The sequence below is a fragment of the Aulonocara stuartgranti genome (genome assembly GCF_965226115.1).
Source record: "Aulonocara stuartgranti genome assembly, chromosome: 11".
NCBI lineage: Eukaryota > Metazoa > Chordata > Actinopteri > Cichliformes > Cichlidae > Aulonocara > Aulonocara stuartgranti.
The window spans coordinates 25,852,490-25,865,910 of NC_138947.1; the positions used below are offsets into that span (position 1 = coordinate 25,852,490).

Consider the following 13,421-nt stretch of genomic DNA (forward strand, 5'->3'; position numbering starts at 1 on the left):
GCTCGTAATGGGGCACACAGCTGTGCAGCTAGTCTTGCACCCTGGTAATGATCCTGCTAACAGGAACTGGATGTCCCATGTTTACACAGTCGTGTCAACTTCTGTTCACGTCCCTGGAGAAAATGCTGCCTGACATTAAAAATCTGGTTTTATGCTGCTGGCTTCAGTGTCCAGTGTGTCAGCAGAGTGCAGGTTCAGTCTGCAGAATAAAATCAGGAGTGAAAAGTCTGCTGCAAAACCGAATGACAATCGATTCAGCAATAATATCCCCCGATCAAGCAAGCATTCAGTTTAAGTCCATTTAGCTCCATATCTGCCTGCGTAGGCACAATGGCGGTGGTGTTTTAGTGGCCTCTGCTGTCATTAAGGAAAAGAAAATCATTTGCTTCATGTGGTGTTGAAAGAAGTGACTTTGAAGTCTCTGTTCCTCTGTTCTCTCAAATCTCTCATAAATGTTCTACATATTAGTTATTATTGTAATTGAGTTGTTTTTGAAAATTAAATACAGCTTTCAAATGTAGCTCAATATAATAAATAAAAATTAAGATTGAAATGAAAATATTTTTATGACCTGTCTGTCAAAATCCTTTGACAGATTTGAAAGTCTAATGTGACCTACAATTCCTACCACACGTCACACCACCACAGCGGCTTTCTACATATGTAAGAGCGGATTATTTATGTCAGTCTGGGAACGGCTCTCACAGAAAGGGGTAAACTGCATAATGTGAAGCATAGAAGTCAGTCATTCATCAACCACCTGTCAGAAAAAAAGCATCATCATGTTGATGGTGTATGAGCAGAAGAGCTTGGTGAGGCAAATTAAAGATGTACAGCAACTTTCTGAATTCGGGCAACATTTTTATTTTATACGTACTGGGAATTTTCTAATAAGGAAACAGAATAAAAAACATGAAATTCTGATAAAAGTCAGAAAGGCTACTGAGTCGTAACGGATACGCTTTTTTCTTCTTCTCTTCGTTCTAAAAGATCTTAACGCTTTAAATTGATTTTGGCTTTTGCTCTTCGCTCATAAATAATAGGTTCATGTTATTTGCAATTTGGAGAATTTATGTAGTATAAAGTGATTAGACAACTGACTGAGAAGCTTCCTCATAGCCTATAGGGTGCTCATATTTGCTACATAAATCATAGATGGATGGATAAATGGGTAAAAAAAAAAACTACAGTCCCTACAAAGCAGCAACATATAGCCCACATACAGCTGCACAAACCAAGTGGATATGCAGCTCCTCCTAACAGTATTAACATATACAAGCTACTTGCTCTACAGGAATAAATATTTAATTAACCTTTTGAGCCATGGAGACTCTAATCAACTTCCACTACACGATTAAAATTTTTCCCTCCTATCAGATTGCAAATATATTTATTTCGCTAATGAGGACTTATGCCAGACTTTGCTACATCTGTGGCCCAGACAAAACAGCCATCAAACTGTCAATCTTTAAAAGCAATTAACACTGAGCAACTCGAGGAAACCAAATGAGAGGAGTCAAAAGAAACCAATCACCTACTTATTTTCAGTTTCTTGGGGGAATATGTAGATAAAATCAAGTATTCCCAATGATATCCCGCAGTCACATTGCCCAGATAGAAAAAAAAAAGTTTGAAAAAGACAAGCTTCACCTCACATGCAATTAGTAACTCATTTCAAATAACAAGTATCCTCACCTCTGCAGATTGGCACCGGGAAGTCCCACACTGACACGCCAGCTGCATTGGTGACACAGGTGAGGAGCGAATGCCCATCAAGGACATAACCTGTGACACATCGGTAACGGATCTTGTCACCTACGTTGAACTGAGTTCCATTCAGTATGCCTTTGGGTGGAACTCCTGGGTTTCCACACGAGCTGCTTCTCAGCTCTGGAACATGAAAAAAAAAGAAAAAGAGCATTGGTAAGAATACAAATATGCTGGTGTCACAGGGTTCCCTTAATTAGATGTGCATTAATAAATACAGTTAAAGGGACAATTCACCCTAGACTCAAATGTGAATAATTTTACTGTACTATCATTTGGAGATATTGCTATACCCTGTTCTTGAATACAGTGGAACAAACTGGTGATTTCCTTATGCAAAGTCCCTAAAACAAAAGTGCAAGCATCTCATCACTTGCAGATGCATGCTTCGTTCTGAAATAAGATAAGATAAAATAACCTTTATTAGTCCCACATGTGGGAAATTTGTGTTGTTACAGCAGTGGACAGTGCAAAGTTGCATAGAAAAATTAGAGAAAAAACACTGGAATAATATATCTATGAGATACTGTACACAATAGAATAGAATAAAATAAAATAAAATACTATATACAATCGAATAAAATAGAATACAAATGCTATATACAATTGAGTATAATACAATGATGCCAGAAAAGTGTATTCCACTTGGTATTATTGCTATTGCACAAATGTGATGCATTTGGCAGGTGTATGTTGGTGGAAAGAGAAAACTGTGTTAGGTTTTTATTTTATATTCCATTAGAGGCTCAAAGTAAAATTAGGAGTTGCACAACAAGCTACATACTCTGGTAACAGCAAGCCAATACCAGCAAACTTTGTATGCAAATGCTACTCAGATGTTTACTTCTGGTTGATGAGGTGAATTTCATATGAGAATAGAATAAAATATATTGCCCAGGGAGTACTGCAGTCTTCTCTATCACTTCACATTGAAAATGTATTAAATAACATGATTATATCTGAAAGTGGCAATCAAATAGTGGCATATTAAAAAACCCCACATTAGTACAATCTAAAAGAAAAGAAAAAGCAAGACAATAAAAACTGGGACATGAAAGAAGGCATTGCAGCTTCACACTATAATATTTTTTGCTGTATGCTTTTTAATGGCTGCTTTGGTTTTTAGTAGGCATCATTTTCATAAATTCATTATCACAGAAATCATCACAGCATCAAGTTTAGCGTCTAAAATTTGTAGTATTGACAAGTATTAACAAAAGCCCTTGACTGACAGAAAGAAAAGTCATGTTTATCTATATTACTCCATTAATTCAGTCGTCTTCCCTGTTGTGTTCTCTGAAAAACACTAACAACATGGCAAAATCTACAGCAGTCTACAGTGCAGACTGTAACTTAAGGTTATGTATATAACCCCGGTTCTCTGGGTAGCATGAGTGAGTGTCTCACTAAGGGAACGCCTCCTGCGTGACCTCATCAGAAGCTCAAATAGGGCTTTGGAGCGTGATGTCACGGGGGTGGGCGTGGAAAGGATTTTGGCCCGATCCGCCATTTTGGGGGTCTAAGTGAAAAAGGAGCGAAAGCATAGTCATGGTTCGTTCTTGCTGTGTGGTCTGCTGCAATGTTCGATCGCACGACCCCCAAGAGAATAAGCTTGAAAAGGGTTTGTCTTTTCATTCTTTCCCAACCTGGAAGCAACATGAGGCAGCTCGTGTATCGATGTTACCAAACGAAGGCGTCTAGCCTGGATAGGAGCTGTGAGACGAGCTGATATCCAGTTCTCTTCCATCTCCAAATATCTGTTGATTCTCCTGACATTTTCATTCCGGTAAGTTCTAAATATGTTCATATCACTCTTTATAGCCTATTAGTTTTATTTTTGATGCACTCTGAGCTCATAGCAAATTATAACAAACATCCTACTGAGTTATTTTGCAGAACTACCTTCTATTTATTAGAGTTGCTAATTATTTGGCATTATTGCAGCAAACCAGCCTATGAAATGGATGAAACATCATGACTGGGTTCCAGCGCTACACAAGGGACCTGCTTCAAACATACCACCATGCCAATCAGATTACTTCTTCCATGTGAGGGTGAAGAGGTGACCCTTCTGGATAAGATGGTGAAGGTTTGCTGCGTTTTGGTGAACAGTGTGGTAGTAAAACCAGGGGAAAATGAAACCTGCTCCTGTTAAATATTCTTAAGTCTTGTGCTATATATATAGCGGTATTTTTTTCAAAAGATACAGTAAATAAAGTAATGTTAGTAGTGGGTGATATCATGTAAACACTGTCATGATTTTATGTAAACATTTTGTCATTTGTAAACTATAGATGATTTTACATTGTAACTGATATCATGTTCTATAAAGTGGTTTATTTGAAAAAAAAAAAAAAGAGCAAAAATTAGTTTGTTTCTTTATTCAACTTTTGAACAGTGATACTCAGTCAGTACATATTCAGGAAATGCAAATTATTTACACACCAGTGCACTACAGGCATAAATCTAGACCCCTAGATAAAACATTATGGCATTATAGCAGTGACAACTCCTCCACAGTAGCAGGTGGGATTTTTCTTTTTTGAGGACGGCTCCTTTTACCTGTCACTACGGATGGTCTGTTTATGTTTTGATCAAGAGCCTTTTTTTGGGCAGCTGAAGAGGAGAAGTCTATCTTATGGCCAACCTCTGGCTGTATCTTGGTCACATTACCCAGCAAAACCCAGTATGCAGGTTCATCTGTAACAGTCCTTGTGCCACAGATCAACACTGTTGCTTCTACTTTAAACAGAAGAGCAGTGACGTGGGTGCAGGTCTCCGCGACTCCGGCCTTACGGGTGCAGTGGGCGGCTTCAACCTTCCCTGTGATGCTCACAGTGACCCATCGCTGCAATGCTGGTTCATTCAGTCTTTGAGAGTGCAGTACCTGAAACACACACAAAGTTCATTTAAAGACAAGAACTATGAGCCAAGGCCGACATAAATGTGTTTTATCTACTTTATCATAAATGTAACAAAGTGTTTAGAAAGTTAGCACATACATGTAATTTTTCATTTCTTTATGTGTCCATCTACATGTTATAGTGTAAATCTGCCTGTTCTCTGTCAGAAACCTGCCTGCAGAAAATGAACCTAAAGTATGTAATGCAAGGATGTCATCACTGTAGAGATGGAGAACGCATAAAGTGACAATTAAGAGTCACTTAATATGATAAGGAGATTCTGCAGGTCATTAATCAATGTATAAAATTAAAATAAAATGTATTTTTAGTGACACAAGATACAAATATGGAAGCAAGATGCATAATTAGGATTATTTATAATAAACATTAATAAATCATTGCAATTTCTTTAACCATAGAGAATAACTAAATCCTTCAGGACAATGTCACATCAATGCACTGAACTCACTATGTTATCCACCTAACAGCCTCCACATGTTCTCACTGTAATTTCCCCTCATGAATAAATTTATGCTGCACTAATGTGAATGTTTGCAGGGAAATCAAACGCATTTTACTCGCAGTACTCGAGCTGACTTACCTTTGTTTGAATGACGACTTGTACGGCGTATTTCATACGGGTCCACATTTTCTGTAGGTACCGCCGCTTCGCCTCTGAACGAAATCGGTCTCTATACAGTCCATTCTCTTTTGAGCTGCTTTTAAGCATCTTGTAATCGTCGTTCCAACACAGTGTGTTTGTTTTGATTCGTAGACCCCGAAAATGGTGCCGCGCTCCCACAATGCATTGCGGCGTGACGTCAACTCCAAAGCCCTATACCATTACGCCAGCCCTTACAGGCTGGCTAGGTGACGCCCAAGTCAGGAGGGGCCAGTGCCTCCCTATATAATAGGTTGACATAGCGTCAGATGTCATTCAAAACAAGCCCACCTCTTCCTCGCTTCCATAGCAAGGAGGGCGGTCTGGTGAGACACTCACTCATGCTACTCAGAGAACCGGGGTTATATACATAACCTTAAGTTCTCTTTCATAGCATTCGTTTCGTGTCTCACTATGGGAGAAATACTGACTCCCGGATTGCCAGACATGCCTGTTAAGATGACAACTGACCCCAACAGCACTTCACAGGGGAGAAGCCCCCACCCGGGAAGAGCCTGCACTGAGGACTGAATGCGCTAGGTTAGCTGCCGTCACATCTAACCTGTAAAACCTAGCAAATGTATGAGGTGAGGTCCAGCATGCAGCTGCACACACCTCCTGAATAGAAAGTCCCCTAAAGAGAGCCCATGAGGTTGCCAGACCTCTAGTGGAATGCGCACGCAAGCCAGCAGGGGGCTGAAGGCCCCTGCTAGTATAGGCCAGGGCAATTGCTCCTACTATCCATTGGGAGAGGCGCTGTTTAGACACAGGCTTTCCCATATGTGGTTTAGCCCAGGACACGAACAGCTGGTCACTTTGTCTGACACTCTGGGTTCGGTCCATTTAAATGCGCAGAGCACAGACTGGACACAAGGTATGCAGCCGCTGTTGCTCCTCTGAGGAGAAAGGCGGTGGGCAAAAGGCCGGCAGTTCTATAGGGGAACATGTGCCGACAACCTTCGGCCTCACTGGCCACTCCACCGAAGATGGCGTTTTGCCACCCCCTTGTGGTCGCAGCGCGAAACATACGCCATCACCTCTGTCACAGGCGAACGAGGTCACGGGCTCATCTGCATCATCACAGCCGTGGAAACGCGAGTCTCCACGGGCTGCGTTATGGCAGACGTTGCTCTGTTTTTTTCATGTGTTTTGCAACACTCAACAGCGCCCTCGGCAAACTGCCTGGATGCGCATGTCGGGGCTTTTTTAATACAGAATGCACGAAACAAGTGCTTGTGAAACAACACTGCGAACTTTGGCTCTCTTTCCCTCTGGCGGGTCCGGTGACAGGAACGCCGGCCCGAGTTAAGCACTCCGTGTGGAACATGTCCCGTTGAACTTGCTCTGGAACGGAGCTGGGAGGCGGCAGGGCGGCCCATGAAGGGGGGAAACTGGGTTTGCTCCCGCCTAGAGGAGAGGCTGTCAGGCCGGCCGCTTCTTCCTCCTCACGATCGCGACAGCGGGGGGAGGAGGAGGGGCCACTTGAGGTCTGGCCTGGGGAGACTGTTTCCGAGTCCATGGATTCTTAGGTGCCCCGGCAGCCTGGGGGGCTGCCTGCGTCTTAGGCACTTTGGGAACCCTAAAGCGGGGACGGGGCAAGACGCTGCCTACGCGAATGACTGGCGCGGTGCTGCTAGCGTGGCGTGCTGGGCCCTCCTCGGCAGGCAGAGTTTCAGAGCCTCATCATCTCTCTTTTTCTCCTCACATCTCTTCTGAATGGCTGTAACAGCCGCATTGAAGAGACCTTGAGGGACGACAGGGGTGTCGAGGAGTTCCTCTTTCTCCTTGGTCGTCAGGTTGGTGAGCCTGAGCCAGCGTGGTTGCTCCTGAAGAACCATGAGGCCCATGGCTCTCCCAGTTGTGGAGGCGGAGGACATGGTCAGTTATAACGCAGATTTCTTCCCACACTGTAGTATCTGGTTCAAGGTTCAAGGTTCAAGGTTCTTTATTATTTGTCACATGCATAGTTATACAAGTATAACACACAGTGAAATGTAGCCTGACACGCTCCTCGACATGTGCAAAAATTGGGGGGGGTGTAGAGGAAGAACATTATATATATACAGTGGGGCAAAAAAGTATTTAGTCAGCCACCGATTGTGCAAGTTCCCCCACCTAAAATGATGACAGAGGTCAGTAATTTGCACCAGAGGTACACTTCAACTGTGAGAGACAGAATGTGAAAAAAAAATCCATGAATCCACATGGTAGGATTTGTAAAGAATTTATTCGTAAATCAGGGTGGAAAATAAGTATTTGGTCAATAACAAAAATACAACTCAATACTTTGTAACATAACCTTTGTTGGCAATAACAGAGGTCAAACGTTTACTATAGGTCTTTACCAGGTTTGCACACACAGTAGCTGGTATTTTGGCCCATTCCTCCATGCAGATCTTCTCGAGAGCAGTGATGTTTTGGGGCTGTCGCCGAGCAACACGGACTTTCAACTCCCGCCACAGATTTTCTATGGGGTTGAGGTCTGGAGACTGGCTAGGCCACTCCAGGACTTTCAAATGCTTCTTACGGAGCCACTCCTTTGTTGCCCGGGCGGTGTGTTTTGGATCATTGTCATGTTGGAAGACCCAGCCTCGTTTCATCTTCAAAGTTCTCACTGATGGAAGGAGGTTTTAGCTCAAAATCTCACGATACATGGCCCCATTCATTCTGTCCTTAACACGGATCGGTCGTCCTGTCCCCTTGGCAGAAAAACAGCCCCATAGCATGATGTTTCCACCCCCATGCTTCACAGTAGGTATGGTGTTCTTGGGATGCAACTCAGTATTCTTCTTCCTCCAAACACGACGAGTTGAGTTTATACCAAAAAGTTCTACTTTGGTTTCATCAGACCACATGACATTCTCCCAATCCTCTGCTGTATCATCCATGTGCTCTCTGGCAAACTTCAGACGGGCCTGGACATGCACTGGCTTCAGCAGCGGAACACGTCTGGCACTGCGGGATTTGATTCCCTGCCGTTGTAGTGTGTTACTGATGGTGACCTTTGTTACTTTGGTCCCAGCTCTCTGCAGGTCATTCACCAGGTCCCCCCGTGTGGTTCTGGGATCTTTGCTCACCGTTCTCATGATCATTTTGACCCCACGGGATGAGATCTTGCGTGGAGCCCCAGATCGAGGGAGATTATCAGTGGTCTTGTATGTCTTCCATTTTCTGATGATTGCTCCCACAGTTGATTTGTTCACACCAAGCTGCTTGCCTATTGTAGATTCACTCTTCCCAGTCTGGTGCAGGTCTACAATACTTTTCCTGGTGTCCTTCGAAAGCTCTTTGGTCTTGGCCATGGCGGAGTTTGGAGTCTGACTGTTTGAGGCTGTGGACAGGTGTCTTTTATACAGATGATGAGTTCAAACAGGTGCCATTCATACAGGTAACGAGTGGGGGACAGAAAAGCTTCTTACAGAAGACGTTACAGGTCTGTGAGAGCCCGAGATTTTCCTTGTTTGAGGTGACCAAATACTTATTTTCCACCCTAATTTACGAATAAATTCTTTACAAATCCTACCATGTGGATTCATGGATTATTTTTTTTCACATTCTGTCTCTCACAGTTGAAGTGTACCTCTGGTGCAAATTACTGACCTCTGTCATCATTTTAAGTGGGGGAACTTGCACAATCGGTGGCTGACTAAATACTTTTTTGCCCCACTGTACATATACATATATATATATACATATATATATATATATATATATACATATATACATATATATATATATATATATATATATATATATATATATATATATATATATATATATATATACATATATACATACACATATAGTATATACACTGGGTGAATGTGCAGTAGTAGCAGCAAGCAGGTGAATTCTGTACATTAATATGAATAGATATCTGACTTAGCTGGTTTAGTTGTCATATCCTCTTCTAGCTCAGCTTGGTAAGCCATTAGCATAGAGGAGGCGTTGTCTTGTAGCACTTATCTGTAAGGCTGTAAGACTGGAAGCGGTCTGCTTTGGAGGGGAGAGATGGGGCCGATGAGGGCAGAGACGTCTTCGGGTGAAGATGGCGAAGGTTGATAGACTCCATCGCCTCACAATCCAGCAGGGAGCTCCCCACAATGGGGTGTTTCTCACTGTAAGGTTTTGCTTTCCACGTCACCGCTATCTCATCGAGCAGCTCCGGGAAAACAGGCAACACATGCTTCCCCGTCTTTTTCGCCTTCGGCAATTTCTTTCCGTCAAAATGAGACTTTACAACCTCTGTTTGTATGGCGGGCCACGGGATGTTGAGCCTAGCAGCTGCACGCTTGCACGTAGAGATCCAGGGGAGATGGCGATGTCGGTTTTTCAAGCTCGCCGGTAGCCGAGGGCTTTGCAGCCCAGCTGATGCTAGCCAGGGAGGTGGAATCTTCCTCCTCGCCGTTGTCAGACAGCAGGAGCTCCGAGTTAGCCAACTCATCTCCGTCCTCGTTGGCATCTCCTCCCCAGGTGACTCCAGCATCGGGGAAAAACTCACGATCTCCGTGTGCCTCCAGCGACAGGAAAGCGGTCGCGATGGGCTGAGGGTCTGCCTCTGCCCAGCTCGGCCCTGGCGTTGCGGCCAAATCATCGGGCATCTCAGTTTCTCCTTGCGCCGCAGCAGCCTCCCAAGGGTCGCCACCCAACAGGTTAGTCTGGCGAGCTAGCCTGCGGCGGAGTAGTTTGCGTGGGAAAGCCGCGCAGTGGATACAGTCTTGTGCGGGCGTCAAGGCAGCCTGAGCGTGAGATAAACCCAGGCATGCCGCACACACGGGGTGTGTATCCCAGGCAGAAATCTTCTTGCCGCAAGGACAGAGTTTTGCAACTTCGTTGGCAGTCGTAGCCATGGTTAGCTAGAGGGTTGCACACGTTAGCGAGACTGACACTGAGTGCGGAGAATATTGCTATTCCTCGATAACGTGGGGTGAAAAGTGTTGCTACTTTTCTACAGGTATTGCTACCTAATGTGTAAAACCGCTAGCGTCGAAGGGTATTGCTACTTGCAACTTGGCACCAGCACTAGCTACAGAACAGTATTACTACTGCTTGTATGCTAGTGGACAACTGAAAAGCTGGGAACAAAGCGCCCGGCGACTGAGTTGTTCACTCGAATCTGTGGACAGTTGAGCTTTAGCACCCAATAGCACAGTTGTCTACAGGCTTCTGTGAGAAGCGAGAAGAGGTTTTTGAATGACATCTGATGCTATGTCAGCCTATTATATAGGGAGGCACTGGCCCCTCCTGACATGGGCGTCACCTAGCCAGCCTGTAAGGGCTGGCGTAATGGTATTTGAGCTTCTGATGAGGTCACGCAGGAGGCGTTCCCATAGTGAGACACGAAACGAATGCTATGAAAGAGAACTACTACACCAGTGGCATATTTTTTATAATTTTGTTTTTCTAATTGTCAGGCACTATGCATGAGTGCAACAACAAGTAACACATACTTTTTCATGCACTGCCTCCAAACAGCAGTACTAAATGCACATTAGCTGATTATTAGTTGTTAGTTAATTAGTTGATTCCCTTGCTTTGCCTGTGAATACTAACTGTGTCAGCTGTCAGTGCTTTATCTGCAAGATATGTTGAAAATCTGGCTCTAATGATGGCTGTGCATAGCTACTGCTATATATTGCTGGTGTACTTTGTATATGCTTGATATCAGACCAGCTTCTCTGTGAAATAACAGTGTTGTTAAACATTACGGTAAAAGACAATAAGTCATTGTAGGCATGGTGTCTTTGTAAAGATCAGAGTTTATTGGCTTTCCTGTTTTTCCTTGCACATTTTGTTAGGTGATTAACCTTTCATAGACAAATATTGCATGTTTATCAAATTATTTTTATGACCACAATCTTTTACAAAAACAGCCTTAACTAATGCAAAAACTCCAGTATAAATCATCATTTTTAATTATCTTTTTCATATGGGTGCTGCCACCAGAGTGTTGGGATCATGCTAATATTCAGCTGTGGACAGTTTTTAATATTCAGCTGAACATGAGCCATAAACATATCTGCAAATCAAACAGGTCCTCTGTGTGAATATTCTTCTTTAATCACTTGATCTCACTCTGACTAAGATACATTAGACCAATCTAAACGCAGTAAGACTCCACCGTGAGATAAAGGTGGCTATAGTAAAAGAAGAAAAAGATTCTCACATAACATTAAATATGACATGTAGCTATCAGTTACTTCTGAACTCCTACATTTTGAGTGCTGTGTTAATGGGATATCTACTACACAGTCATTTTTATGAATGTAACCCAAGTTAAATTAAAACTCAGAATTTAAATGTTGTACCCTTCAAATAATCTCACAGTGAGTGATCTAAGGCACTGAACTTGAATAACAAATGATTTTTCTTTTTTTCTTTTTTATGTCCTGGATGGAAACATTGGGCTGAACCTCTGGAACTAATTGGCAAGAGGTTTGTAACCTGATTCCATATAAAGGAGCATCTTAGACAGGCAGAGTTAGTCAGATGTAAAGATATACAGAGGTTTAGCCCCCCCAAAAAACAGTCCGTAAATTATGTTACAATTTCAAAGTAATGTGACTTAATGCAAATTGCAAAGACTGTGAACAGCTCATCATCCACAGTACATAATATCAAAAGATTCTGAGAATCTGCAGAAATCTCTGTGTGCAAGGCACAAGGCTAAAAAATCAATATTGAATGCCCCCTCATCGTCAAACCCTCAGGCAGCACTACATTAAAAACTGGCATGCTACTGTCATGAAAATCACTGCATGGGCTCAGGAACACTTTTAGAAACCATTTTCTGTGAACACAGTTCAATCCACAAATGCAGGTTAAAGCTCTGACATGCAAAGAAGAAGCCATATGTAAATATGATAAAGAAACACTGCTGTCTTTCTGGGCCAAAGCTCATTGAAAATGCACTGTGAGGAAGTGGAAAACTGTTCTGTGGCCCCACAAAATGAAATTTGAAATTCTATTTTTGAAAACGCAGACATTACATCCTCCAGACTAAAGAGGAGAAGGGAAATCTTGTTAACTGCTCATTATCAGCACTCAGTTTGAAAGCCTGCATCTCTGATGGTATGGGGGTGCATTGGTGCCTATGGAATTGGCAGCTTATACATCTAGCAAAGGCCCCATAAAAGTATATACATGTTATAGGGCAACATATGCTCCCATCCAGATGATGTCTTTTTCAGGGAATGGCCTACATATTTCAGCAAGACGATTATAAACATCTTACTGCACCTATTACAACAATTTGGCTTTACAGTAGAAGAGTCTGGGTGCTAAACCAGCTGCCTGCCTTCCGGAGCTTTCACTATCTGAAAACATTTGGTGTATCATGAAACGAAAACTATAGCAAAGAACACCCAAAAATGTTGGTCAATTAGAATTCTGTATGAGGCAAGAATGAGATAATATTCGTCTCCCAAAAACACAGCAGCCATTCTCCTCAGTTGCCAGATGTTTATGGAGTGTTGTTAAAAGAAGACGGATAAACATGGCTGCTTACCAACTTCTTTCAGACATTTTTTGAGACATGTTTCTGCCAACAATTTCAAAATGAGCCATTTTATTCTTAAAATGTCTTTCTTTTATTTGTTTTTTGTGAACAAAAGATGGTTTTTTTTGGAAATCATTGCATTCTATTTTTATTAGAATTTTACACAGCCTTACAACCTTTTTGGAACTAGGGATATGCATATTTTAAAGACTTTGTTGCCATTATCCCCTTCTTAAAGCTACCGTATTTCCCGGACTACAAAGCGCACCTGAATATTAGCCGCACAAGCTAAACTCAGGGGAAAATCCTGTTTTGTACATACATTAGCCGCACCTGACTAAAAGCCGCAGGTGTTTCAATAATGACTTATCATATGTAAGAGAATATGCACAAAGGGAATTGTCAGGAAAGAGATGGCGCTACTTGTACGGCACTATGTTGCCTGGCGGATGAACATGTGACCAACATACCACTCTTGAACCCCGATAGTGTGTGTCTGATCACATGCCCTTCCGCCAGGCAACGTAGTGCCGTACAACAGCGGAACAAACAAAACAAATCGTCTTACGATATGACAAAAATCATGGACAAT

General features: G+C 42.6%; 1 protein-coding gene across 1 annotated transcript in view; it reads right to left on the bottom strand.

Moving 5' to 3' along the window:
* LOC309717712 (CUB and sushi domain-containing protein 3-like) overlaps positions 1 to 13,421 on the bottom strand; it is a 245,739-nt gene that overhangs the window by 181,780 nt on the left and 50,538 nt on the right. Inside the window, 1 exon segment of the mRNA XM_082552492.1 lies at positions 1,696 to 1,890. Within this exon segment, the coding sequence (XP_082408618.1) occupies positions 1,696 to 1,890 (195 nt within the window).